The 27,281-nt window shown below is 39.1% G+C and overlaps 1 protein-coding gene across 2 annotated transcripts in view; it reads left to right on the top strand.

Annotated features, from left to right (window-relative positions):
* wwox (WW domain containing oxidoreductase) overlaps positions 1 to 27,281 on the top strand; it is a 196,627-nt gene that overhangs the window by 76,193 nt on the left and 93,153 nt on the right. For both annotated transcript variants that reach the window (XM_038300080.1, XM_038300079.1), the window contains one exon: positions 1,019 to 1,283. In XM_038300080.1, coding sequence (XP_038156008.1) covers positions 1,019 to 1,283 — 265 coding nt within the window. The remainder of the gene's footprint in view (positions 1 to 1,018; positions 1,284 to 27,281) is intronic.

Here is a 27,281-nt window from a genome sequence, read left to right as displayed (position 1 = left end):
TTCTGAAATTTCTGCAGTGGCTCCATGTTTGTTAAAAAAACAAAAAGAACATTCTTTACATCAAAGATTGGGCATTTAGTCCCCTCAGACCTGTTTATAGGTGTTCAGAGCACTAAAACTATATAAATGAGACAGTATTTATTTTTTCATGCTCTTTAGCTTTGAAATAAATGTACAGAAACAGTTAATTCCTGTATATCAACACAGAAGTCACAATTGTTTCGTGCAGTTCTCCCATACAGGAAGGTGTTTCTCTATCATGTTTTCTCCCCCCTTTTTCTTTCCAAACTTGCCTCTTCTTATTCTGGCTCAAAAATGGTGGTTTATTTAGAAAAAACACTTTCATTATTACGGTGTTGTACTTTTATTTACACTAGATAAATTATTGATAGCTAAACAGTTTTTTGCCTTACCTCCCAAGGAAACAAACTGATTGAAAAAAACCCTCATTTTGATTTTACTAGAGACATTTATTTCGGTTTATCATCTAAACAAACAGTGAGGAAAAAACTCAAACGGCCTGTGTTCAGGCAATTGATTTACCAACCTCGACTTGCTAAAGTAGTTATGAAGTTGCTGCACATGAAATGAAAAGCCTGCAGATGTTGTAATTTAGCCAAGCAAGGATGTTGCGGAAGGCGACAGTAAACAAGAGGCAGCAAGCTTGTAAAATCACAACAAGGAACCCAGGTGACATTTTGATTGGTTGTTTTCTAATGACTGGATTAATATGTAGAGTGTGTTCCTCTGGTTCCAATCGCCCATTCTCAAGTACACACATACACTCACACACACAGTGTAGTTTTCTTGTGTTCAAATATCGTGATGTGGTGCATAATAACATGAGTAGTCTGATGTTTAAGGAGCCTTGTCAAACATCTGGAGTTTAACAGCTCTGTCGCAAGCAATTAAAGAACATCATGTCACCTCTTTGATTTGTATTCAGTCAGCGTCACACATCTGCCCTCAGAAAACCTTCAGAGACTGACTCACGCGGCTCCTGTGAACTGTCTTTCAGGTTCACGGACCTGTTAGACTCAAGTGGAAAGGTGGACCTGGCCCTGCTCTCCCCTTCAAAGAAGGAGTACTGGTCCATGCTGGCTTACAACCGCGCTAAACTCTGCAACATCCTATTCAGCAACGAGCTCCACCGACGTCTCTCTCCTCATGGTGTGACCTCCAATGCATTGCATCCTGGGAACATGATGTATACCTCCATCCATAGGAGCTGGTGGCTGATGACCTTTCTCTTTACTCTGGTCAGACCTTTCACCAAGTCTATGGTAAGGAAACAAATTGAACAAAAAATGCTTGATTGATCATCGGTCTGTTTAAAAGCCTCCTAAATATACATCACAGTATTAGTTTTATGTTTTGGAATACCGATGCAGGTCTGACTAAGTATGCATTTGTTTTGGCACACTCTGAGAGGAAAGAGCACCAACCAGGTGTAAATGAGTCAGTTTGCTGAGATGTCATCTTTTCTTGACGCAGCTGTTCTGTAGTTTGTTCTCTGCTTTTTCCTGTTACTTTTCTGCCCACTTAAAAACCAGATCTAAAAACAGCAACATGCAGACACATTTGATTTATTCCACAATTCAGCCCTTCTTATTTCTAAAATTACGACTTCTTTAACTATTGTAAAAAAGTATTTAATTACCTGTGGGGGTCTTTTATAAGCTCATTTCATATGTGCTGCTTAACTTAATGTGGAAAATACTTGTTGAAAGTGAAGACACATTGAACACATAATGCCATAAAGCACTATTTTTCTGAGACACAGAGAAGTTGCTAGTTGCTGTGCCAGAGGGACCTGTTCTTTATTTTATCAGATTACAACTTTAATTTAGAAAGAGCTGTAAAACTAGATCCCCCTTCAGAAAATTGACACTTCAGTTGGATGGTTGTTGCAGTTATTGGACCCCTGTGCTTCTGGGTGTTTTGTTTTTGGGTCAAGCGCTCCTTGTAGGGTCATTGTCTGCTGAAGGAAAGAGCTGAAACTGTTGCAGGAGGTGAAGTATTCTCTTCAAAATGAAACTGCAGCACAAGTGCTTGACTTTTTGTTGATCTGGAGTTGCAAAAATAGATTAAAGTTTTTTTTTCTACAGAGGTGCACATTTGAGAAGGAACCAACCTGAGCAAATTAAGAAGTGAGGGAAATGTGAAGATAAACATAAATATTGCCATATTAAAGTCATGGTATGACTTGCAGTAAGTGCAAAGACTGAGGATGTTTTTTTACAGGTGTCTGCCAGCATATATTACAAATACTAAGTAAAGAATAACCTTTTTTTGCACTGCATGGAATCTTTTGGGTTGCAAAAAATAAAATCAAGGTGAGTAAACTAAAGAAGGTGAGGTAATTTTGTTGTAAAGTTAAGATGTTGAAAAGAGCTTACTTTTGCTAAACCTAAGTATAAAACCAAACTAACAAATATTATAGATTAGCTCATTTTTTATTGTGATTTCCATATCTATATAACCATGACCAATATTATCAGACCCTGTGAATTAATCTGACATTTGTTTTTGTCCCACTGTGCTCACTGCCTATCTGCTGTCAAATGTGTCCATACCTTTTGTATGGTTTGATTTAATATTAAACCACGTTCAATGGCATATTAAGAACGTCATGTTGTATAGCTGCTAAACTTGAGTACAGACTGGTGAGGCTAAGGATGAGGTAGTGTTTTTTAAAATCCTTTTATAAAATAGTAATAATAACAGGTTTTAAATGGTAATTAAGGGCTTCTTAATTATTAGATGTTTAATTATGGAGACATAGTTATAAGGGAAACGTATAAGCTAAACATAAGGGGTGAAGTGAATACGATGCTGACATCAAATGTTACAAACAATTCATGCATTTAGCATTAGGCAGCTATTGTGTCTAAATTGCAAAGCTAGCTTCAAAGTCTTCCTGCAGACTGTTGATATTTCCAATGCATTGTGCTCCATGGCTGATGGGTGTTTAAGGTTTAGTAAGATCAATGGTGGGATTTGACAAAATACATTTGCCTGATTTCTTAAGTACTTTTTTTTTTGTTTATTTACTTTACTTGAGTCATTTTTGGGGAGGAGGGGATACTTATAACTCTCACTCCACTACATTTCAGAGTCAATTATAGTACTTTCTATTCCACTGCGTTTCCACGAAGCACCTTGGTACTTGCTCTTTTTTTTTTTTTTTTTTTTTTTTTTTTTAGCTCAGTTTAGTTTTGTAAATCGTTGTTGCTGTAGTTATTTTTTTGTGGCATTTTTATTTTGAAAGTCTTTACAGGTGGTCTAATACTGGTATAAGAGTTGTTCTACACATCAATACATCAGGTAGTTTCTGAAAGTTACAAGGTCCTTTAAAATTATTCTGAAAATTAGACAGAAATGTACTGATATTAGAAAATTTTATTTGTATCTTTGATTACTTAAATACTTTTAAATGCATGTACTTTTGAATACTTAAGTATGTTCAGAGGTGAGTACTTTAATACTTCAACTTTAGTGGTTGTTTGACTGAGTAACTTTTACTTGTAGTTGAGTAAGACTTGACTATGTGTATCAATACTTTTACTCAAGTACTACAGTTGAGTACTTCATCCACCACTCAGTAAGATCAAATTAAAGGAATAGTACACCCAAAACACGATTAGCCTTCATTTTCTACTCACCCCCATGCTGAACAACACTCTGGAGTACTTTTTTGATATCTCAAATGCATCTGGAGATCTGGGAGGCTTCTTGCTGTCTGCTGACATTCAAATAATGGAGGTCCATGGCGCCTGAGGCAGAAAGGTCCATAAAAGTCCACAAAAAACGTGTCAATATTCCTCCATACTGCTCGTCCAATGTATTCCAAGTGTCCTGAGTGGGTAGCGTCCATAATTTACTCGAAACTAAGTCATTTAGAATGTTTTTAGAGCATAAACAGTAGTGTATAGGATTTCCTAAAAGCGTGCGCCTGCGAGTTCACGAGCCTACGGAAAAACCGCGGCAGATCAAACCGGATGAAAGTGCGCATTCAGCTCGGCAAAGAACTCATGCTCTTCCTCAACACTGAAGTCCTCAGACATTTTTCTTTCGTTGTTTCTTTCTTTGCACAGGTAAACAGCAAATTTCTTCTTCTACGCTTGCATTATCAAGAGCAGACGCTGAATGCGCACTTTCGTCTGGTTTGGTCTGCCGCAGTTTCCGTAGGCTCGTGAACTCGCACGCATTCTATTCCTTTAATCCTATCTCTGAATTGCAGGTAGCCTTCCTGTTTGATCTCTGGAGCTTCTCCTCAGTTGTTAAGCTGAGATGCTGAAGTCACTGCCCCTAGGGGAAGCAAAGTTAAAGCAGGGTCTAAAGTAGATGCTAGGATCTGAATGATAGATATGCTTTCTGCTGACACTAAGCTGTGTTTTTATTTTATTTTAATTGATATAAAAAAGGAAATAGTTAATCCATCCTTTAGTGACCAAAAATACTGTTCCATAGTGTAAGAACAATAATTTAATACATTGATGTAACAATTCATGATAACTTGAGCTCCTCTAAACACTATCGCACAGCACAAAGCAAGCATGTACCTTGGATAATATTTTTTTCAAACAGTCCACCCTGCATCCAGCAGTCCGATCTCTCATTCCAGGCTTCTATTGATCTATTTGAAACATTTTTCCTCATACAGTTATATTGATTTCCATGTATATTGAACTAAAAATATGAAGCCTAAAGCCTGCAGGATAAAAACTGTAGTCTTTTGATACTTGAGGTCATATTTCTGAGATGTCCCGATCAGAGAATGGGCCTCAGTCTAATTTCTGACAAGAATGATGTTGGATTCTTTTAAATCAGGATGGACCTTTCCTCTTAGAAAAAAATAAACATGGATAACATTATTAATTGTTATAGCTTTAAGTATTATCATTTTACTTTCATTTTAGCAGACAAATATAACTGTACACAGCTGAAATATTTTTTTTTTTGTAATGCTATTTTGACATGTTGAATTGAGCTTTTCTTTAGTTTTCTTAAATTTTTCTTTAACTGGCCTAGTGGTTAGAGCAGTGCGCTTGTGCTCTGAGAAGGTTGCAAGTAGTTTGATGCCCATAGCCTCCACTCTGGGTTCCTGAGGAAGACCCTTAACCCCACACTGCTCCCCGGGCGCCACACAATGGCAGCCCACTGCTCCCCAACTTTCTGCATTTCTGGGTCAAATGCAGAGAGTGAATTTCCCCATTGTGGGACAATAAATCCATTTACATTTAGATTTAAAAATGAGTTAGATAACATATTTCTGAAAAACAATTTTTTTTTTCATTTAAGCTTTTCACATTGTGACCATCTTATATTGATTCCTGACATTGAGAGGCACAGGAGGTGGACAGATAGTGAGCCTCCAAGTTGGGATGTGCTGGATGAGCTCCTTCAGTGATACTAAACTATCTTCAGATGTTACTCTAATAGTTATGAGGTCATAGTTTGTGTAGAGCTCTGTATGATTTGAGTGAGCTTTTGGGAGAATTTTGTTAAGTTTTTTTTTTTTTATGAGAAAGAAGTGATGTGAAGTGTCTGAGGTTAACACCTTCAAACACTTTGTGTTTGATTTATAAGATTCAGACCTGCGATTTATCCAACACTGTACCCTTTAGGCTTCACAGCCTTCTAATATATTCTTTAGTTTGACAATTACATCTTTCCATTAGCTGTTCTTCATCCTTTATCAGTTTGGTGTTTTCACTGAAGTGAAAATTTGACGTGTTGAAAGGCGGCGCGGCGGAGTTTTAGTGAAGCGTTGTTCTGATCCATCATGTTTGACAGATGCAGGGCCTCGGGCCGTCATTCGTCTCTCCGCCTTTTGACACAGGATGAGAGATGAGAAGAACGGCTCCTCAGCACCAAATGCCAAGCTGATCGTTTCTTTGACTTTTTTTTTATTGTAAATCTCCAATTTTCTCTACTATTTTTCAGTATTTCTAATTAGGTTCATTCCTTAAAATCTGTTCCTTGTTCGTTTTACGTTGCCAAAACTTTGCTAAACAAGTGCAGAGACACATATGTAATTAGCAGAGCGTTTTTGTTTTCCTCTCACAGAACGGGGCGGAGGTTTTTCTTACATCTCGTTAATTAAACGAAGTGTAGATGTTGGTAAATATTACAGGACAAAGGTGGAGCTGGTAATTAAATTCTGGCGTGCTGACACAGCGATTAGCTAAAATCCATGTCTGATAAAGGCCACACACAGACTCAAGCTCACAGATACACAGGCGCACCCTTAAGCCGAACATTTGCTCTTATTTAAATCTCGGGCTTGATAAGACCCCTGAAAGTGTATCCTCTTTAAAATCCCACTCCTCACTGCTTCTGCCCCCACATTAAGGGCTTAATAAAACAGTGATATTATTTCAGTTATTGGTTGCAGGGATATGAAGATGGTATCGCTTTAATTGCTTGCGTACGCTGGCGGGATCCATGGAGATTGTTCAGGGATGCAAACATAAGCAGAATGTCGACTCCAAAAAAACAATCACACGGCCCCCATGTGTGCTCTTGAACAAATAACCAGCCCCTCATTTAAAGCACAGGTTTGATTTATAGGAGCACAGGTGGAGAGATATACAGTTTAGTTTCTCTGCACAGATAGACACCCATGAAGGAAGACAGCCGTGGTGAGATAAATGAAACACCTGGAGTGGTCCTGTGTATGTGATTTGATGGTAACAAAGGTGAAGAGAGATTGTCGCCCAATGTTCTGCTTTTAAATGTTTTAAGAACTCTTAAACAACTCACTTTAATAGTTTAGATTGTCGCTCAAATGTTACCAAAGTATATTATTTGTACTCTGGATACTTAAGTGAAAGAAAGTTATCTATTAGCAGAGAGCACAGCCCACTCTTCCTATGATCTACAGAGCTGATTTCATTTTGCTGAGTTGAGAAAGGCATCTATAAAGAGCCATGACATTTTAATCTGCCAAACTATCTTTCACTAACATCATGCTCCCTCCCTCTGCCTTGATCTACTTATCAGAGAATGTGAGACCATAAAGTCCTTTGACGTTTTTTTCCCCCTTTCCTTTTTTTTTTTTTTAATTCAGCATGTTTAGAGTGGGAGTCTTCCATGTGCTGTTTGCTCAAAGATCTGGCATGCAGATGAGTGTGTTTAAGCAGAAAACCTATGTGAACAGGAAATTGAGAAAAGAAAAGTTTGTTCTTAACTTAGAACCAGCAGTCGAACTCTTGTTTCTTTGCTGCTGGTTCTGGTTGATTTATTTCATAAGGCTTTTATGTGATAAACCAACACAATATATACTTTTACTTCTAAATCAGCTTGTATTTATCTCAACCCTCTTTCCCATAATCGTTGACCAGTCATTTCTATTCCCTTTGAGCAAAAGCATTCCCACAGCACGATGCTGCCGCTATCATGGTTAAAAGTGAGGAGTCACGACATATTTTTCTAATTTTCATCTGTGATCTGAAATGGAAATAAAAAAATAAATGGTAATTAAAATTTTCTGTATTGTAAAAGCAGTAATAAAAGCCTTTTTTTTTTTTAGGTAAAACACAGTGCGAATTTCTTTTTTTTCTTTAAAAAAGGAAAATCTGAGGCTGCGGTGATGTTAGAAAATCTGATATCATTTTTATTTTATTATATTTTATTTCACTTCAAATTAAACTGTCCTGCATATAAAACCTTACTTAGTAGGAATCATCCACTATAATTGTTCTTGCAGTGTGAGATCAGAAATATTGGGTGCACTTTGGACCAAATGTCTGGACCCAGGTTTTAAAAACACATAATGAATTTTTGTTACTGTTGCAGTTATTAGTTGGGCTATAACCTTTGTTAGGTTGTCACCATGCTGTCGTGCTGGATCACTGACCCTGTGACATTTTGTTGACTGACTGATTGCTCCCTTGTGATCAGTCTACCCTCAGGCTTCGAGCAGCTGGCCTCGGCCTACGCTCATCAAATCTATACTTTAACTATAGGCGCAGATAATGCTGAGCAGGACGAAGATGCGCGTGGGCAGTGCCGTCACTATCTCATCATGCAGTCATAATGGTTTGAGAGAGACGGCGACGGGGAGGATTTGTGGGCACACACCTGAGAAGCTTTGCCAGTCCCCAAGGGGCTGGTTTCATCAGCTCTCTCCTGCTTTCTCCTTTCACTTCCTAGTGTTTTAGTGTGATTATTTCACCCAGGATCCTGCCTCGGGCACCCAGCCACCTTTTTACATATGCACGGGCTGAACTTTTGACCAGCCACCAGCAGACATGGCTGCCTCAGAGAAACAGGGGTTCGGGTCAGTGATGTGGGATTTACCATAGTGCCTTTCTGGCTGTGATCAGGAGCTCAGTCCTGCACCTCAGGGGTTAAACCCTCAGACGGCTCCGGGGAGTGAGACATCAGCATTAACATACTGTATAACAGACCGTACAATGAAGCGCTTCAGCATTGGTCTCTCTCCTGCAGCAAGACATAAGGTTAGATGCTCTATCTTCTGTCTGGTGTACAACTTGGTTCCTTGGGTGTAAGTATGCTTGCTCTGCTCAGCCATGTGGAAACAAAGAGGAGCAGAGGTCCCAGTCTCCCACCACCCCTCCACCTCTTCTCTGCAGGGTTAGATGAGCTGCCAGGCTGTTGTAATAGAGTCCTTTTGGATGATTAGGAGCAGCTCAGGAGGGGGTCAGCTTCTGGCCTAGCTGGAAACACCGTCTTGGCTTCTCATTAGCCGTAGAGACGGATTACTTCATAATCACACGCAGAGTGATCTTTCTCTGATTTCCATGTTTTGAATCACTTTTTAGGAATGTTATCCTATTAATGAGATATCCATGCCAGACGTTTCCTGTTGGGCTGTTTAGCAATGTATGTGCAAGACACGTCCGTCCGTCCATCTGTCCATCCATCCATATATATATATATATATATATATATATATATATATATATATATATATATATATATATATATATATATATATATATATGGATGTATATGAGTAGAGAAAGACGCTGCATTGTCAGATAAAAGACTACCATCCCATTGGAGTGTATTGACATGTGTGTGTCTGCCCAATCCTGTTACCGGGGTTATTGTGTACAGAGACACCATTTCATTACGGGAAAACACACCGAACCGCAAACGCCCGAACACACACTCGCATAAACGGAGTGGGTGAACAAAGACGGCCCGAGGCCTGGTTATTCGGTCCATTGCACAGGGAAACTGTGTAAATGGTTTATTGTGGATGAGTTGATGTGATGGAAAGCGTGTCTGGATCAATAAAGAACCAATCAAACGCTGACAGTCCGCTACTGTATGCAGTCAGTCATTCATCTCCTGTGCCTGCGCGCGGTCCTACAACACAAGTGTGAAGGAGGCACGAACAACATCCCTGCTGAAAACAGGTGACGTCAAAAAGGCAAAGTCATTTTTTTTCAGTTCTTGTTTTCAGCTGCTGCTAGTTACTGGTGAAATGATAAAACTTGTTTAGTAATGTACTCGGAAGGCATCTCCATAAAACAGAACATCAATGAGAAGAAATTTCAGTTGTTAATATAAAAAAAAAAGCAGCTCAACTTTATTAAACGGAGTGACGTACTATTTTTCATTAAGTTTAGGTTGTTTCATGATTACATATTAGAAAATTGAAAATTTACTTTACATGCTTTACAGCAGAAAAAGGTTTTAACTGTGAACCAGAAGTATGCATGAATTACTGCATCAATGCAGCATAATGTAGGCATGGAGCGGTTAATCTGTTTCTCTGCTGAACTGTAATGGCCAGGAAGCTTCAGACCAGCTGCATTGCTGGGTCTGGTGTCTCTTAATGGCAGAGAGGGAAAGTAACGAAGTACAAATACTTTGTTACTGTACTCAAGTAGATTTTTCTGATATTTTTACTTTACTTTACTACTTAATTTTATGGCGACTTTTTATTTCTACTCCTTACATTTTTACACAAATATCTGTACTTTCTACTCCTTACATTTTAAAAAATTGTCTCGTTACTTTAGTTTTGAATCATTTCAATGGAGTTACCGTTATTATTTTTCACGTCATCAATACCAAATTCAATCTAATTGGATGGGAATCTACGTTGCATTTGACGCACCACTACAAGATGAATCGACAGATTCGGCGGTATTCATTCGCGGCAAATCATTGCAGCTTGGTGGCGGTGGTGTTAGCATTGTAGCATGGACGACGAGATGATTGAAAATGAACACAACGGAGATCTAGTCCTATTGGCAGACATCAATTTAAAATGTAGGCAACGGCATGAAAAAAGTGGTTTCTACTTTTACTTTTATACTTTAAGTAAATTTACAAGCCTGTACTTTGTTACTTTTACTTGAGTAAAGAAGTTTAATCAGTACTTCCACTTTTACCAGAGTATTTTTTAACACAAGTATCTGTACTTTTACTCAAGTACGGAAAGTGAGTACTTTTGCCATCTCTGCTTAATGGCTGTGTCCGAATGTCTGTCCTAACCCCTAAATCCCTCAGTCTCTATATAGAGTGGGGACTATATAGTGGACTTAATAATGAACTCAGTTAACTTACCGTTTGGACTGATGATCACTACTTTCAGTTTATAATGAACGGAAAGTAGTGCGCCCTCCTTGGTTCTTTCTCGTTGCCACGACAAATCCCATGATGCTTTGCGAGGGGAGCTCTTGCAAAGCATTCTGAGATATATCTGCTGAGATATATCATGCATGCACACTACTTTTCAAGGTGTATTGTGGGAAATTTCGAGTTAACTACCTTTCATTCACTAGATGTCCGGACACTCATCTAAAATACTGTAAACACTCTGGTATTTCTAAGTGTACTTTTCTCTTAAAAGAGAACTTTGGACCTTTGCGGATTACCTTCATATTTTTGTCTGATGCCTTGGCAGGATGCTAGTCCCTTTGTTTGTTGCATAATATAAGGAATGATAGTTAATGCGGAGCTCTGACTCCAGCCACAGGCCATGCCCTGTGAATCTCTGTTTACATCTTCAATGGACTTCACAGTCCCTTCTGCTCCAATTTAACTTTGCTTATAAAGCACTTTAAAAACAGGCAGACTGAAATGCTGTTCTTGTTTAAAACGAATAGACATTGAATAAAAAACTAAATAAAATAATCAAAAATAAAACCAAAGCCTCAACAAATTGGTTTTAAAAAGAGATTTAGGAAGCCTGTCTAATGTGCAGCAGCAGGCTATTCTAAAGCTATAGAAAAGGTTGCGTCTGCTCTGAACGTACGCCTGGTTCTTGGTGCTGTAAGGATCAGCATGTTAGAAGATCTGCAAGAACAAGGGTTCAGATACTTCACTTCTCAAGAGTGACCCGTTTCAAACATTTACACAACACACTACTATACTATAATCAATACATTTCACATGATCAATAAACTGAAAAAAACACGACAGAAAATAAAATATAAGACAGTAGCAATATAGCAAAGTATTAGGAACAGGAATAGAAATTTAACAACAATTTCTCCATTGGTCTAAAATATCTTTAAATCCCATTGGTTCAATTAGACTGCACAGCTTCAGGTCTTGTTGTAATTTGTTTCAAATAGAAGGAGTATTGGAACAAAAAAACAGACTGTACATGTACTAAAATAAGACCTGTTCTGTCCTTCCCTCCTCTGGTGGAGGGTTTTGATGACTGTCCAATCAGCAGTGCTGTCCGTGATTATATAGACCTCAAAATGGTCCCATTATTTCCTTATTATGTCTTTTTTTTGGTCTTATTTTTTATTCTACTATTTTCTGTACAACTGTTTTTTTATGTGCTGTAAGCCATAGCTATCAAAATTGACAGAAACAATGGGTTTAACATTCTAAATTGAATTAACAAAATAAATAAATGTACTAATTGATTGAGATGTACCTTTCTGTCACCATCTCAAAAGTGTAAAGAGGCAGAGAGGGAGAGACCTAAAGCCTCATGCTCCACCTTTTCTGAACGCCTCGGGGAGACCATTAGGACGTCTCCCCAACAGGTGATGTTTGAGTCTGAGCTGAGTTCAACTAAATTACCCCAGAGCCACAGGTCAGAACCAGCTAGACCCTCGCTGCCAAAGTGCTGTCTCTCTAATGCAAGGGATCAGAACAGACCAAAGAACCAGAAACGGACCTTACCAGAGATACATCCTCTCTCACTTACGTGTGCTCTTTCTCTACAGCTTCTTTACCCTCCAAGGGGAGAAATATCTAACCTCAATGTCACTCATCTAGCAGCTCTGCTTTCTTACCACTGACCCTCAATATTTGATCCACAGACACACACACTATCTCACACGCACAAACACACAGACAACACCCCCTCCCCTCTTTGTTGTGACACAGAGCTGATGGACTATTTTTCAAATTGATTTCAAAAATGTACATAAGCAGCCGATCCCCTAGCCCAGATTACCTATTGATTTTTAATATGAAAAGCTCATTATATAAGCAGGAACTGCAACACAAAAAGCTAGCCAACCTTTGCATAAATCCTTTAATTGAATTTCCAGAGCCCGTGGTTCTACATTTTTTAATTAAATCCATTTCTTTTTTTAAGGGTTGCCATGTAATTTGCATGCTGTGAAGTGGGTGCTGTCCCAGATAAAGTGCCATTGATCCTTATTAAGGCTCACCTCTGGGCTCGCTGAAAACCAACCGCAGAAATTAAATGTGCTCATGGTGCATACACTTATTGCCCGCATGATAGGATTAGAGACAGAGGAGGGGGGGGTGATGGGGTAAGAGTTGGGGGAGAGCATGGGGAGAAGGGGGGGGGGGGGGGGCTTATTATTAATAGTTGTTCATATTAATGTAATATTTCACCTGTCTTCCTGTGGGATGAGATTGTTAATAAATACAGCTTGGCTTGAGTATTATTTGGGTTTCTCCTGGTGGTCTGTCAGTGGCTGCTGTGATTTTCTGATTTGTAGGTAGTGTTTTAAATGATCTATTTTTTTTTAAAGGTTAAATCAGTTTTCTAGAAATACAGTGCCACCCTTGTCTATAGATTTCTTTTATAATGAGAACAAGTACACTTGACGATATGAACATGATCATATCTCTCATTGATGCTGAAAAGGTCACAATCTGCAGTCTGTCTAAGAAGAGGCCGTTTAACCACCTTTCTAGAGATTAAACGATGCTCGGTGTTCGGGCCTGTACGCGCTTTTGCTTTCGCTAACGAAGGTCTGCGTGTGTATGTGTGTTTATATGAGGCCGACTGTGATTTTTATCCCGTGTTTGTTCAAGTCAGACAGTCAGAGAAGTGGTCCGCTCCTCTCCCGACGCCCTGCGCGGCTGTATGGAGACGGCAGAGCGAATCAATAAGGATTAACCTGTGACCTCAGCCACATACTTATAGCCCAGTCGCTGTTGCACACACATCTCTCATCAGTTTCACTTAAACAGTGAGCCTCACTCAATAAGGAGCAACACACTAATTCATTTCAAAGATCGAGAGGCCCCTATCAAAGGCCTCTCTTTTACCAGAAGGTTTTAAGCACACATACATACAAAATATAAATGCAATCATAAGCAAAAGTTACCATGAAGGTACAACTGTCAGGGTTGCATGCAGCACCTTGGATGTCTACTCCACCATTCACCTTACTTTGATTAATTGATTGAATTGAATATTTTGTAGTTGCAATAAAAGTATGACATCATAATCTGCAAGACCAGGTGGATGTCCTACTTGAATCTATACCTAAACAGTATTTGATTTGATTTATCCTAGAACAATTGATGAATCATTTGTCATTGAATTTCTAATTTAATTCTGCTTGATCAGCTAATTAAAAGGGCAACAGACAAGGGTTTTCCATTAACTAGTCATTATGAAGTTAATATTGTTTACACAGTCTAATGGCTATAGAAAAATGACACTATCCACTTCCTGATTAGTTACTGATAAACCTTTTTTTTTTGAGATTTCAGAAGGAATCTGAGTGACTTATTTGCGTCTTATTACAATTATATCTCCAATTAGGCAAGACAATAATGATTGGTGTTCATGTAAAGAATTTGTACCAGGACTGCCTCTCTTTTGCAACACATTTAACATTTAAATAGCTAAACCTATTTTTAAATAAAACCTTATAGTTCCTTTGGTTGCAGATCTGCTGTAAAAAAATGCATTATATGTTCCTTTTTATTAATGATTTATTTTACATTTGACTATCAGATAAAGATAACCTAAAACACACAATTTTTATTTAAGAGGTAAAAAACTATTAAAAGCTACAGTATGGACATAAAAATTGGTTTGAAGAGAGAGAGGAAACAAGCTTTGAAAGAGAGAGATCTATTACTGACGGAAAATGTTTTCACTCTGATCGCAAAAAATAAAATGACTTTTGGGATCAAAAATATATAATTTTGAGTGAGCTATTTTTCTCTTTGAAATTATTTTCCAAATGTCAATTTATCTTTTATTTATTCAATGACAAAATATTTCCTCTTAAAACTTAGTCTTTGGTCTCAAATAAGTTTTAGCTATCAGTGTGGACATTTCTTCTCTCCAATATATTTATTTTACTTTCAAAAGTATTTTCCCCTTTCAGATCACTTTTTTCATGAATTAGATAAAAACACAAAAATAACTCCATACAAAGCGATCTGGCTGTATGCACATGAATAATCTCCCTACTTTTTAAATCATGAATTACCCAACTGATTACTGGTCTGATTATTGCCTGGTTGCCTTAAGAAATTACTTGAACAGAGCCTGTTTGACAGTATAAATGAAGCGTAAAGGTCTTAAACAGCAGCACACAATGCCCTGATATTAAGAAATCCAAGAGTTGAACAGAAACATGCTCATTTAAATCTATCTGGCTGGAAATGGTTACAACTAGATCTCCAATGCATTCATAGTGCAGGTAACCAAAATGATGGCCGTTATCCACACATAAAATCCCCCCAAATGTGAAACTTTCTTCAACAGCTTGTAACTGACCTGTCCAGGAGGTCACTAAAGAACCCAAAACAACACGTAAAGCCCTGCAGGCATCACTGTGTCAGTTTAGGTTGGCAACAATAATGAAGTGATTTGATTAAAGCGATATTTATAGACGAGTCCTGTGGAGAAAACCATTGCTTGTTGATGTAAAATTTGTGAAAAACGAAAACATTGATGAAACTGGAGACTTTATAGCAAATATTCTGTAGACTGCCAGGTGATGTGTATCCTGTTACATGTGGTCCACACCTGATAGCACTAGAGAAAAAAGTATAAAATACCAAAGGCTTATAAAGTATTTAATTGCTGTCATTTGGGACTACTTTACTGCTTCAGGACCCACACAACTTATCTTAATGGATGTAACCATTAATTGTGTCTACACTTTAATACTTTGAAGCAGAATATCTGACCATCAGTTTGTAACTCACAGCTTAAGTTCATTGTTTTATATAGAAACATCCCAGCTGGTACAACAGTTTGATGGCTTAAAACCCCCTAAACCCACAAATGGGAGGTTTCAGAGTAAATTGATCGACTGGCCTCTGGATCATTTCTGCCACAATGTTGTAAAAGACTGAGATGCTTGATTGTGGTTACACAGCACTAAGGGTGGAGTGCAAGTTTGGTTTATATTGCTTTTATTTTTCTTAATAGATGAAATCCTCGCACACTGATCTTTGTATTTACTCAGGTTATCTAAACAATTCAAATTTATATGATCTAAATCATTCACTAGAGAAAAAAATAGTTTCCCAGCGAAGATGGGGCTACAAAGTAGCTTACAACCATTGGTGTATGAATATGTGAATGACTGAATGTAGGGTAAAGTGCTTTGTCCCCTGACTTGAAAAGGTGCTATATAAGTACATTTAAATTGGACCAAAAAAAAGAAGAAGCATGGAACACATTTTTAAAGGTGTTATCTAATGTTATCCAATTTCATTTTCCTTGTACAGAACATTTTATCCTACTGATCTAAATAATTTAATTCAGTTCGATTTCAATTCAATTTATTCATATAGCGCAAATTCACAATACATGTCGTCTCAAGGCACCTTACAGTTCACCAGATCATCCAATAAAATTGATTCAAAGTTTTCTATCTAAGGAAAACCAGTTGATTGCATCGACTAATTGACTCGATGCAATCCCTCACAGAATATTAGAGAAAGAGGCCATAAAAGAAAGAAAAGTGTAGGAACTTACCACATTTTGCCAGTGTTGGCCTCATTTAACGCATTAAAAAGTGACATCAGAAGTTATATTATTTGCGGCTCCAACATGATGTCAACAGGGTTAAAAAGTTACTATAATGTTCTGACAATATTATCTGAAACATTTTATCGCTTATTTCTAGAGCTCTTTACTAAGGTATATCATCTAAAATAGTCATGCTCTCTTCCTCCTGTGTTTTGCTCTTAACTTTAATATAACTTGTTGATTGTCTCATGCCGGATTTCAGTGTTATTCTTTTGTGAATTGACATGCAGTTTAAAAGGCTATAAGCATGAAACATACCTAATTTACACAGGGTGATATTTAAAAACTAATATGTAAAATATTTTTTTCTTACCACTACTTCTTGTGTTATTGCCTTTGGTGATTTGACTGGTGTATTTCTGTATTTTCTATACACAAGCATGGGAAAATCTGTGTGTAAGAGTAAACGTCTTTGTGTTTTTTGTGGAGCTGTGCGATGTCAGCAGAAGATTCTTCCAGTATTGACCGATGGCTGTCTTCAGCTCTGACTGGCTCTTGTCCCTAACTTGTCATCTTCTGCTTATTTCTGCCTTCAATATATTTTTTTATTTAATCAAGTTGATTCTTACTCTCTCCCCGCATTTTATTCACAGCAAAAATTGGGAACGGTTCGCTCTATTTCTTTGTAGTCCAGCATTTGATTTGTGTTTCTTTAGTTGTGGACCAGGTTAGCTTCACACAATTTACATTGAAACACTTCCTTTTAAAAGGGGTTATTAGAGTGAATCACCTCAGTAATGCATACTGTTGTACCTAAGAGCAGCGGCTATGCTTTTAACCTACAAACAGGTTCACATAAAACTAATCACCAGCAATAAGGGAGGTCAAATAACTCTCAGCCACAACTCCATTCCATCTTGGGACGAGACTTGACATGAAGATTATTTCACCTTTCCTTCCTATTTCTTTTCGTTGTTATCTCTGTTCTTTCCTCTTCTCGTGATCTTAACTTGCGCTTCATTCCAAATCCCGCTTTTGCTGCATCGCTCTCTTATATTAACAGAACCAACCGTGTCTGCTTACTAAGGTGTAGTACGACGGTGGCTGCAAAATAAAGTGGTTGATTTCCCCTCATTTCTTTTCATAATCTAATCAATCAGACTAATACGGCTTGGTTCCTTTTTTTTTTTTGCTCTCCGCTAAGCAACCATGCATACATATTTACACCTACACACCAACGAACATGCCTGTAAAGCGGGTCCTTCCAGAAGTGGGGACACCCCCACCCCCTTCCATCCCCCCCACAGGGACTAGACCACTCCGTGTGTTATTGATTGCATCGCTGTTGCATGTTGTGCTCAATCATGCGCTCCATGCGTCTAACGTTGTCCTCTCCCACCTGGCCCATTAGATTAAGCTAATGCATTCAGCCATTGATTGTTCATTACACTCAGACCTGATCAGCCAATCGTCTACCTGGTTTGACTCCACTTGACCGGTGAACCCTGGCTCCGGTGTCATCTCAGCAGCTCTAACGTGATAAACACACACATGCAGCTCACAGCTCTCTCTGGTGTGTGTCATATAGGTTCTATGGGGAGCAGTTCAGCTGGGTTCCTTTCCGGTTTCCCATTCGATGGTAATATTGTTTTCAAACATTTGCCAGTCCCATGGAACAAAGCGCTCCACACTGGATCCCATAGTGTGGGTCTGTTGTACCTGTGTGCTAGTTCTTTCTTGTTAAAGATGTGCAAGTGACAGAGAAATGCTAGGAAATGTTCTGATTAACTCCACTTTATTAACTGCTCACTACCTTAATCCTGCTTTCAAATTTAAGCATAATTTTACCTCATTTTCATTAAAAAAGTTTTGCTTTTCCTTTAATAGCTCATTAGTATGTCTGCATCACTCTCACTTTTGGCGCTTTTAATCTAGAGAAGGAAATGCTTGACAGTGATATAAAAGCAGAGATTTCAAACAATAAAACATAATAAATCTAACCTACCCACAAACTTAATGAATTTAACTTTTACTTGCAGTGATATGAAATGGATTTCTCCTAATAGCATGCCAAACTTTACCTGTCGAGAAGAAACTTTGCAACCAAGGCACCAGTGGGAAGCCTGACCTGTGCTTTCAGTGTACGCCATCGCGTTGAAGATACTCCCAAAAACACTCTGGTCTTGTTTCCCTCTTCTGAGGCCTATATTTTCTTATCATACACTTCCTGGACACTATTTCTCTTACGACCCTGCGGCCAATTTCAAAGAAACGCGAGCTTCAATGACTGGCTGAAACTGTAGCTCACCCCAAATATATGCCTGAAAGTGCACATTTGCAGAAAAAGATAGCTAACTGGGGACGAGCACGTAGGACGGCCTTATGTAAACATATCACCAGAATGATTGACAGCACCACTTATTTTGATGATCCAACCAGAAAAAAAAATTCCTCCACTATACCTTTCAGTCAGAAGCGCTAAGGAAAAATGTATAGCATTTTTGTAGGTTTTCATCTATAAACCAATTTTATAACTTCACAATAATGTACTGCTTTTTGTTAGATGTTATGTTGGATGACTGCAAATGCCATTAAAAGACTTGCAAATCTCTGCATATTTCACTAAACTAAAACAGAAAACTTCCCCTCATTGCTTCTGTCTTGATCATTCAATGGGAGAATTCTCACAGTGGCAGCTGTGTTTAAGATATAATTAGTCTACCTCCCAGGCCACTCCCACCCTTCTTATTTTCTCTTTTCTTTAATTCTGGTCTCTCCACAGTATTGAGTCAGTCTGTGAGGAATAGCTGTTTTAGGGAGAGTCATATTGACGTGCGTGCGTCCGCACCTGGAAGCACTGGGCTGAGTGATCGGGGATAGATGTCCTTATTGGATATGAGCTGGCTACTCCGTGGCTCTGCATTAAATTTGTATTGAATAGGAAATTAATGAATGGATAATTTTATTGATGTTTCTGGTATTGAACATATAAACAAAATGTTCTTTTGAAGCATTGTGTGAGCGTTTCTCCCCAGCAGGAGGGAGTGGTCCCGGTTGTGCTTAAGAAAGAATAAGTCCATGTTAAGTCCATAGTGTATTGGAAAAGAGAGCCAAAGGATCGATGGGAACTTGGTGCTCGAGACGGACCTTAATCGTATTATTTTCTTTCATATTCCTGTCCTCCCACATCCATCTCAACACGGCAGTGACAGATTTGATATGCACTGCTGACACTGTCATGGAGACGGATTTGAATTAGAGTGCTTTCAGAAAGAAGTTTGTTCAGTTTTAATATTTTTCCTTCCAATCATTGTTGAGGAGATATAACGTCCTGCAATATAATTTAATCTGTGCCTAAATCTGCTAGCTCTGTGAGGGCCTTGTAGGTTTGCTGGAGAAAATTAGGGAATAAAAAGCCTGATGAAGAACAAGAAACACAGCACAAAGGTCAGGGAAACATTTGTACAGTTATTAAAAGCAGAGTTAGGTCGTAAAATATATCCCAAGCTTTAATGAATTCCCTTAGGAATTCAGGTTTTTTTTTCTCACAATAATCTGAAAATGGATAGTGTGGCATCACTGAAAACAGACAGAAACTGAGAGTTAGGACAATAGCATTAATATGAATACATAAGAATCCAAAAGGGCCTGATTTTATAATTGTTCTGGGATTTTCTGGACTTGACTTGATAGATCCAAAGCCAATTTTGACCCTAAGGAGTAAAGTGTACAAAGTATAGTGTGCAGAGATGTGCAATGCTGGTTCCTGTGTACATTGGTGTTAATTGGCAATCCAGAGAATAGCTTTACTTTATCAGTTGTGATGAGTGGGAAAAAAGTAGTTTTACGTTCTTTCTAAACCAAAAAGCACATCTCAGAACATCAATTCATCAGGGTTAGGATCCTACCTTTAGATATTTCAGTGCAGTTTTTAGTTGTAACCCCTTTATATATATATTCTTGTTCATTTTATTGTTTTTATGCTGACTGCTCTGGAGGAGGAGAAATCATGACTTGGATGCTGTCTCCCAGCCAGCTCCCGGATCAGCTTCTCTGATCAGTTGACACGCCATATTAAGCTGCAAAAGTTCAGATTTTCCAGCATCTGTTTTAGTGTGCTTGACTAGGGGGGACACCACACATGACAGGAGGCTGAGACAATCTAACATGTTGGAATGCCACCTATTTATTTGCTATTATTATTTGCTGTCCAAAGGGGACGTTCTACCAAGCAGACCAGATCACTCTTAATACACCACACACAGATTTTTCTCCCCAAATACGGGGGCTGGAAAGGAAACATCAGGGGAAAAAAAAAATGATATTGGACCAGAAAAAAAAAACGTTTCATTTTGTTAGAAACCACAGATGGAAAAAGTTCCGGATATGCTTTAAAACAACCCCGCCAAAAAACTCACAAATCAGAGTTGGAAAAACAGAATGCTGCTAATTAGAATTTGTAAAAAAAAAAAAATGTGTGTAAAGCCCTTTATTGTCCCAAAATGGGGAAATTCACCTTTGCATTTAACCCATTCCCTTGGGGAGCAGTAGGCTGCCATTGTGCAGCTCCCAGGGAGCAGTGTGGGGTTAAGGGTCTTGCTCAGGAACCCAGAGTGCAGGCTGTGGGGATCGAACTGGATACTTGAAACCTTCACACAACACCAACGCACTGCTCAGACCCACTAGGCCAACACTCCCCCATTAGCTCCGTGGAAAGTAAGGACATTTTTCTGTTCTTGCAAAATACACACTGGCCTTTAGTCGTGCACACAAAATATTTGGTTTATTGAAGAATATCAGCAAGAAATCCATTGTTGAAATATAAAATCTAAAGTTTTTTTATGAATTGACCATTTTCCTTAGAGGGATGCAGCTACTGGTAAATTATAAAAGGTCCTCCGTTCAGATAAGACCAAAAACATTATGTCCAACATGCACAATGTGGTGGCAGCATCATGCTGTGGGGATGTTTTTCTTAGCTGGGGCTGAACAGTTATCAATTGTTGATAGAGAGATGGATGGATTTAAATATAGGGTAATTCTTGGGGTGATCCTGTTAGAGAATCCTAAATAGAAAAGAAATGGGCAGACATTCAACTTTCATCTGGGTAATAACCTGAAGGTTCTAGCCAGTGCATCAATGGTTTAGATCAGTAGATAATCGTGTGTAAGAATGGCCTAGTCAAAGCCTGTGAAGTTGGGCGTTATAACAAGACAACCCTAAATGACCAAGAGGTGTAAAGTCTCCTTAATGCACTGTAGTTATTTTGAAGTGTTCAAGACGTCCTTCTATTCTCCAGAACTTTCTTTAAAATTTTGAAATCAGTGTCTGAAAGTCTTCATTTATCAAGCAACTTTCATGAAGTGGGAATGGACTATTTCCTCCTCTGTCAGTAGGTTGGAAACAGATCAAAGGCATGAAGGAAACTTCTTTAATTAAAAGGAGGTGGAAGAGAAGGGTCCACAGGATCCTCTTTGATGCGTGGTCTGGACACGCCGAAAACGTTCTGCACTTATTGCTCTCTTAAAGTCTAAGAGGTTTCAGCAGAAGGTGGGGTTTTAGGAGGCGCTGCAGCAGACGCAGCTAGGGGGGGTTGATGAAGTTTCTGATTATTGAACCTCCTCTGGCACAGAGAAGAATTACTGAATGCCATTTGGGTCAGTGCTCTTTATTGAACTACATTTTTGAAATACATCTCTCCCCCTCTTTCTTTCTCTCTCTCTCTCTCTCCATCGCTCCCTTTTTGTAACTCTCCCATCCTCCCTCCTGCTCCTCTAATTGGAGACGCCATAAAGGTGTGTGGGGTCAGTGGCTGTTCAAGGTGATGCTGCTTACCTCTTACCTAGCAATGCACATGTCACAGTAGTTCCTAATCATCCTTTTTTGCCTCGCTCACAGAAACCAAAGACCTAAAACTGTTATAACTTGACACCCACCTAATCTGTGAAAGTTTTTAGAGTGTAATCTACGGTTCTGTGGTTTCCAGCTCCACGCTCGCCACCCTTTCTCTTTTAGCTCGGCTCCGTGTCCTTGTGCCAGCCTGTTAAAGCCAGAGGGCACGCTGTGGGTGAATCAGAGATGCTCCTCTGCCAACATACCCAGCGGGAGAGATCCTGCCAAGGGTGCCAAGGCCTCAAGAGAGAAGGAAGGGAAAAAAAGAAGGATGTGTCGGAGACGTTGGTTCTTGCAGGGTTTACTGTCAATAAATATATAAAAAAAGATGAACAAGCTCAAAGCAGCTAAAAAAAAATGACAATGAGATTTAATGTAAGCACTTTGAACGGAATGATGGGTGACCTTTATCCTAATCCTCCCACTGTTTGTGTGTTTTGTTGCCCTAATCAGGCTCTGGTGCAAAGCCAAAAGTTCACAAAGAGGTGCAGTCTCTTTTGTGTAAAACCTTCAATAAATTAGTCCCACTCTTGCCCAGTAGGGGTCATTGTAGTTCAACTGTCTGAACAGAGAAACCTAAGCAAGAAAGGTATTGGACAAAAAGCTCCCTTTCAAGTAAATCAATTTCAGAAGAAAATATTATTTGCATTAATTGAAACATCCATTGCTTTTTATATATATTTATATTTTCGAAATCTTCTTTTTGAATATGTAGTCAAGAAATAATTTAAAACTGCATTCTTTAAGAAGACATCTAAGTTTAAGGAGACTAAAACCAGAGGACACCTTTTGGGTCATCTTTTGGTTAAAACTAATGTTACTTGAATTTAGATGGTTTTAAACCGTTTACCATGGTTTAAACAGTGTTGCTGAGATTTTTTTTATTAAACCTCATAGTTTTAATGCAAAATTCACATTTTTTAAAAAGATTATTCGTACCGTTAATTTACGAGAACATTTCTTTTTTTTTTTTTTTTTTTTTTTTACATGTTTTCATTTAACAACCAGTGAGGAATCATTTAGCTTTCTCCTAGTCTTCAGCCAGGCCTCTTTTGAAACTTTGGCTTTCTGCTGTTAATTTGTGTACACAAATTAAGCATTCCACCGCTGCTGCCCCTGACCTCCAGTAGATGAATATTAGATGAAACAGCAGCCAATACGTGAAGGGCTGGGTCCAGGACAGCAACGATTTTAATGGCAGCAAGCAGCCATTAACAGTATATCTGAAAATAGACAGAGTATTTTCCATAGATCATTAATGACGGAAAATCTATCCCTCTTTTCCTTCCCTGCATCCTTCTGAATATATATATATATATATCTTACTCCATTGTCTTTAAGATTTTCCTCCTTTATTTTATTTCATCATAATCTTTCCTTATCTTTTTAGGCCATGTTTAGCTTTGTCTTACTGCCAGATGCTTTGTAAAGGAAGGCCCATTTTTCGAGGCTTGTTATTAAAACACACCTGATTTCTGAATAGAGCTCACTAATGTCTGTTTAGTATATAATCCACGTCCCCTCCTCCCATATTCCTTGTTATTCTAGTTTAGTGCTGTAATCAAGCAGGGCTTGCCAATAAAGTTTATTGTACGGAGCTAAGTGTCAATATCACACACACACCCAGGGCAGAGAGGTCCCTTTAATTAGAAAAGGAGAGACGGGGGGGGCACTAAGTGTGTGTGTGGGTCAGTGTGTCTGAATACATGCATGTCATTCTGCATGTGCTTCTGTTTGCATGAATCTTCTTTCTTTTAAATCCCGAATCATGCTCTTTGTTATCAAAATAAAATAAAATGAACGTACATCAACACAGCTCCTACATCTATAATTTCCCTGTTTTTATTTTTTATTTTTATGAACTAATCAATCCCGACTTTACGTGAATATTGAGTCTAGATGTTGTGCATCTATGTTGACTCTGAACAAACAATAATCCCTGCTATATGAAGTATTGATTAGTGCTGCTCCCTGTTTCTGTGTGGCTTTAATAAAGGAACAATTGTAAAGTTTTTTTTTATGATGATGGTATTATGCGGCAGGGGGAAAACTTGCACGGCTGCATCAAGTTCTGGTCCCAACTTCCTCAGAGATTATCCAAATCGAACACCTTATTTGGTTGACTTTAGAATTTATTTCAAATAAATACTAATTTTTATTCCTTTTTTTACCCCAGTTAGGTCTCTTGCACACTGCTCAGTTAATAAATAGATAATAAGTTATTGATATAAAATCTTTGATAGGAAGACACTTCCTGCAAACTCTCTTGGAGACAGAGTCCCGCTGGGGAAAAAGTTAATCTCAAAAGCTTTAGTCTGACAGTAAAACACAATAGGCATGTCTCCATTACAATGCAAAGAGATTAAAACCAGATTAAGCAGACTGGTCCAACTCCAACCACGGATAGCTGAGTAAGTCTGACAGAAAGAAGAGAAGAAGGAAGGAAGGATGAGTCTGAAAGCAAAAAAAGGAGGAGAAGTGAAGGGATAAGATGTGTGGAACAGTGAGGGAGAGCAGATGGAGGAGTAATTTGCGTGGGATGCAGTAGATGGGTGGGGGGGACATGACTGTGTGTCAGTGCTGAGCGATGCCTCTCGTTCTGAAAGAAATCAATTTAGGGGCGGTACGTGAACGCCGTGCATACAATAATTGAATATTACTGCTTACTATCTCCTTCACATGCAGGCGCTCCGCACTGAACTGCAGGGAGAAGGGAATCAGGCGGCGGCAGAGCGAGCGAGAGATAGTGGTTAGGGCCAAATTACTGAAGAGGTTCAAGTGCTGTTCAGATAATAACAGATACTTGAAATAATCTTTTCCAATTGGAAACACGCATGAGTGAGAGCAAGGCCATCTTTAGCGATCGTGTGCTTCTGTCTCCAGGTTTATCTGACTCACAGGCTGGACGCCCTCCATCTTCGGCTGCTTGTCTGTCTGTGACTTCAACCTGTCAGATCCATCAGTTCTGTCTGGGTCACATGGCCCAATCAATAATCACAACTGTTAATCAATGAGCTTTTAAATAAGCATCGACCCTCCTTATAAGGTTAGCCTCTTTTATCGGTTTACATTAGACTAACTCGATGTGAATATCTTAAGAGCAGATATAGTGCTGTGCAAAATGTTCATACCTTAAACCTTTTCACATATTTATTACTTCATATAAATCGTTGCAAGATCATAAAATGGATGCATCTTTTTTTTTCAACAAATAAAGGCACTAAAGGAGGAGTTTCTAGAACCATCTTTCATGTGGTGTGTCATTACCAGCTGTACGCATCCATAGGATTTAGGTCTAAGAAATCTAAACTCTTATGCATACTTAGATATATCGAAGATTTGCCGATATACACTATATTGCCAAAAGTATTTGCTCACCTGCCTTGACTCACATATGAGCTTAAGTGACATCCCGTTCCTAATCCATAGGGTTCAATATGACGTCGGTCCACCCTTTGCAGCTAGAACAGCTTCAACTCTTCTGGGAAGGCTGTCCACAAGGTTTAGGAGTGTGTTTATGGGAATTTTTGACCATTCTTCCAGAAGCGCATTTGTGAGGTCGCACACTGATGTTGGACGAGAAGGCCTGGCTCTCAGTCTCCGCTCTAATTCATCCCAAAGGTGTTCTATCGGGTTGAGGTCAGGACTCTGTGCAGGCCAGTCAAGTTCATCCACACCAGACTCTGTCATCCATGTCTTTATGGACCTTGCTTTGTGCACTGGTGCACAGTCATGTTGGAAGAGGAAGGGGCCAGCTCCAAACTGTTCCCACAAAGTTGGGAGCATGGAATTGTCCAAAATGTCTTGGTATGCTGAAGCATTCAGAGTTCCTTTCACTGGAACTAAGGGGCCAAGCCCAGCTCCTGAAAAACAACCCCACACCATAATCCCCCCTCCAACAAACTTTACACTTGGCACAATGCAGTCAGACAAGTACCGTTCTCCTGGCAACCGCCAAACCCAGACCCGTCCATCAGATTGCCAGATGGAGAAGCGCGATTCGTCACTCCAGAGAACGCGTCTCCACTGCTCTAGAGTCCAGTGGCGGCGTGCTTTACACCACCGCATCCGACGCTTTGCATTGCACTTGGTGATGTATGGCTTGGATGCAGCTGCTCGACCATGGAAACCCATTCCATGAAGCTCTCTGCGCACTGTTCTTGAGCTAATCTGAAGGCCACATGAAGTTTGGAGGTCTGTAGTGATTGACTCTGCAGAAAGTTGGCGACCTCTTCGCACTATGCGCGTCAGCATCCGCTGACCCCGCTCCGTCAGTTTACGTGGCCTACCACTTCGTGGCTGAGTTGCTGTCGTTCCCAAACACTTCCATTTTCTTATAATACAGCTGACAGTTGACTGTGGAATATTTAGGAGCGAGGAAATTTCACGACTGGATTTGTTGCACAGGTGGCATCCTATCACAGTTCCACGCTGGAATTCACTGAGCTCCTGAGAGCGACCCATTCTTTCACAAATGTTTGTAAAAACAGTCTGCATGCCTAGGTGCTTGAATTTATACACCTGTGGCCATGGAAGTGATTGGAACACCTGATTCCAATAATTTGGATGGGTGAGCAAATACTTTTGGCAATATAGTGTATTTAGGTTTGTTGCACTGCTGCAAAGGTAACCTCTGTCTCCGTCTAAACTCTTCAGCAGATAAAACACAGTACTGCCCTGTGGCTCCGCCCATTTAGCTATAATCTGGTTATTGGGCAAAACATTCCAATACGACCAGTGTATAATTTTTTGCATCACTTATGACACTTGTGGAAAACTCCAGACAGGGTTTCTTTCAGCTTTCTTCTTCCAACTCTTGTCCTCTCAATTGATTCTTCTACCTAAGCTATGGATTTCTGCAGCTCCTCCATAGTTACCATGACTTCCTCAGGTTATTTCTCACCTTGTCCAGCTTGTCAAATAAGGATGGCGGCCTTGTAGGTCTAGGGTTTTACCAGAGTCTTTATATTTTGTTTGTTATGCTTGCTAGCCAACCTCTGAGGTCTTCACTGGACATCTGGGTTAATACTGAGATTAGATTTTACTGTTTACTAATGAGGGGAGTTCTACAGGTAATTTTTTAGGAAGATGTTATTTAAGGGTGACAAAGTAAATCCAGGGTATATTTGTCACCTGTGAAAAAAAAATAAATGAATAGGAAATAGGAAAAAAAATGTTTTTCTGCTATTTGTTTTTCTATTGCATAAAATCCCTATGGAATATGTGGAA

The sequence above is a fragment of the Cyprinodon tularosa genome, unplaced genomic scaffold (genome assembly GCF_016077235.1).
Source record: "Cyprinodon tularosa strain WSP-4 unplaced genomic scaffold, ASM1607723v1 ctg44, whole genome shotgun sequence".
Lineage (NCBI taxonomy): Eukaryota > Metazoa > Chordata > Actinopteri > Cyprinodontiformes > Cyprinodontidae > Cyprinodon > Cyprinodon tularosa.
The sequence above is the reverse complement of the archived record's forward strand: the minus strand, read 5'-3'. Positions and strand labels throughout refer to the sequence as shown.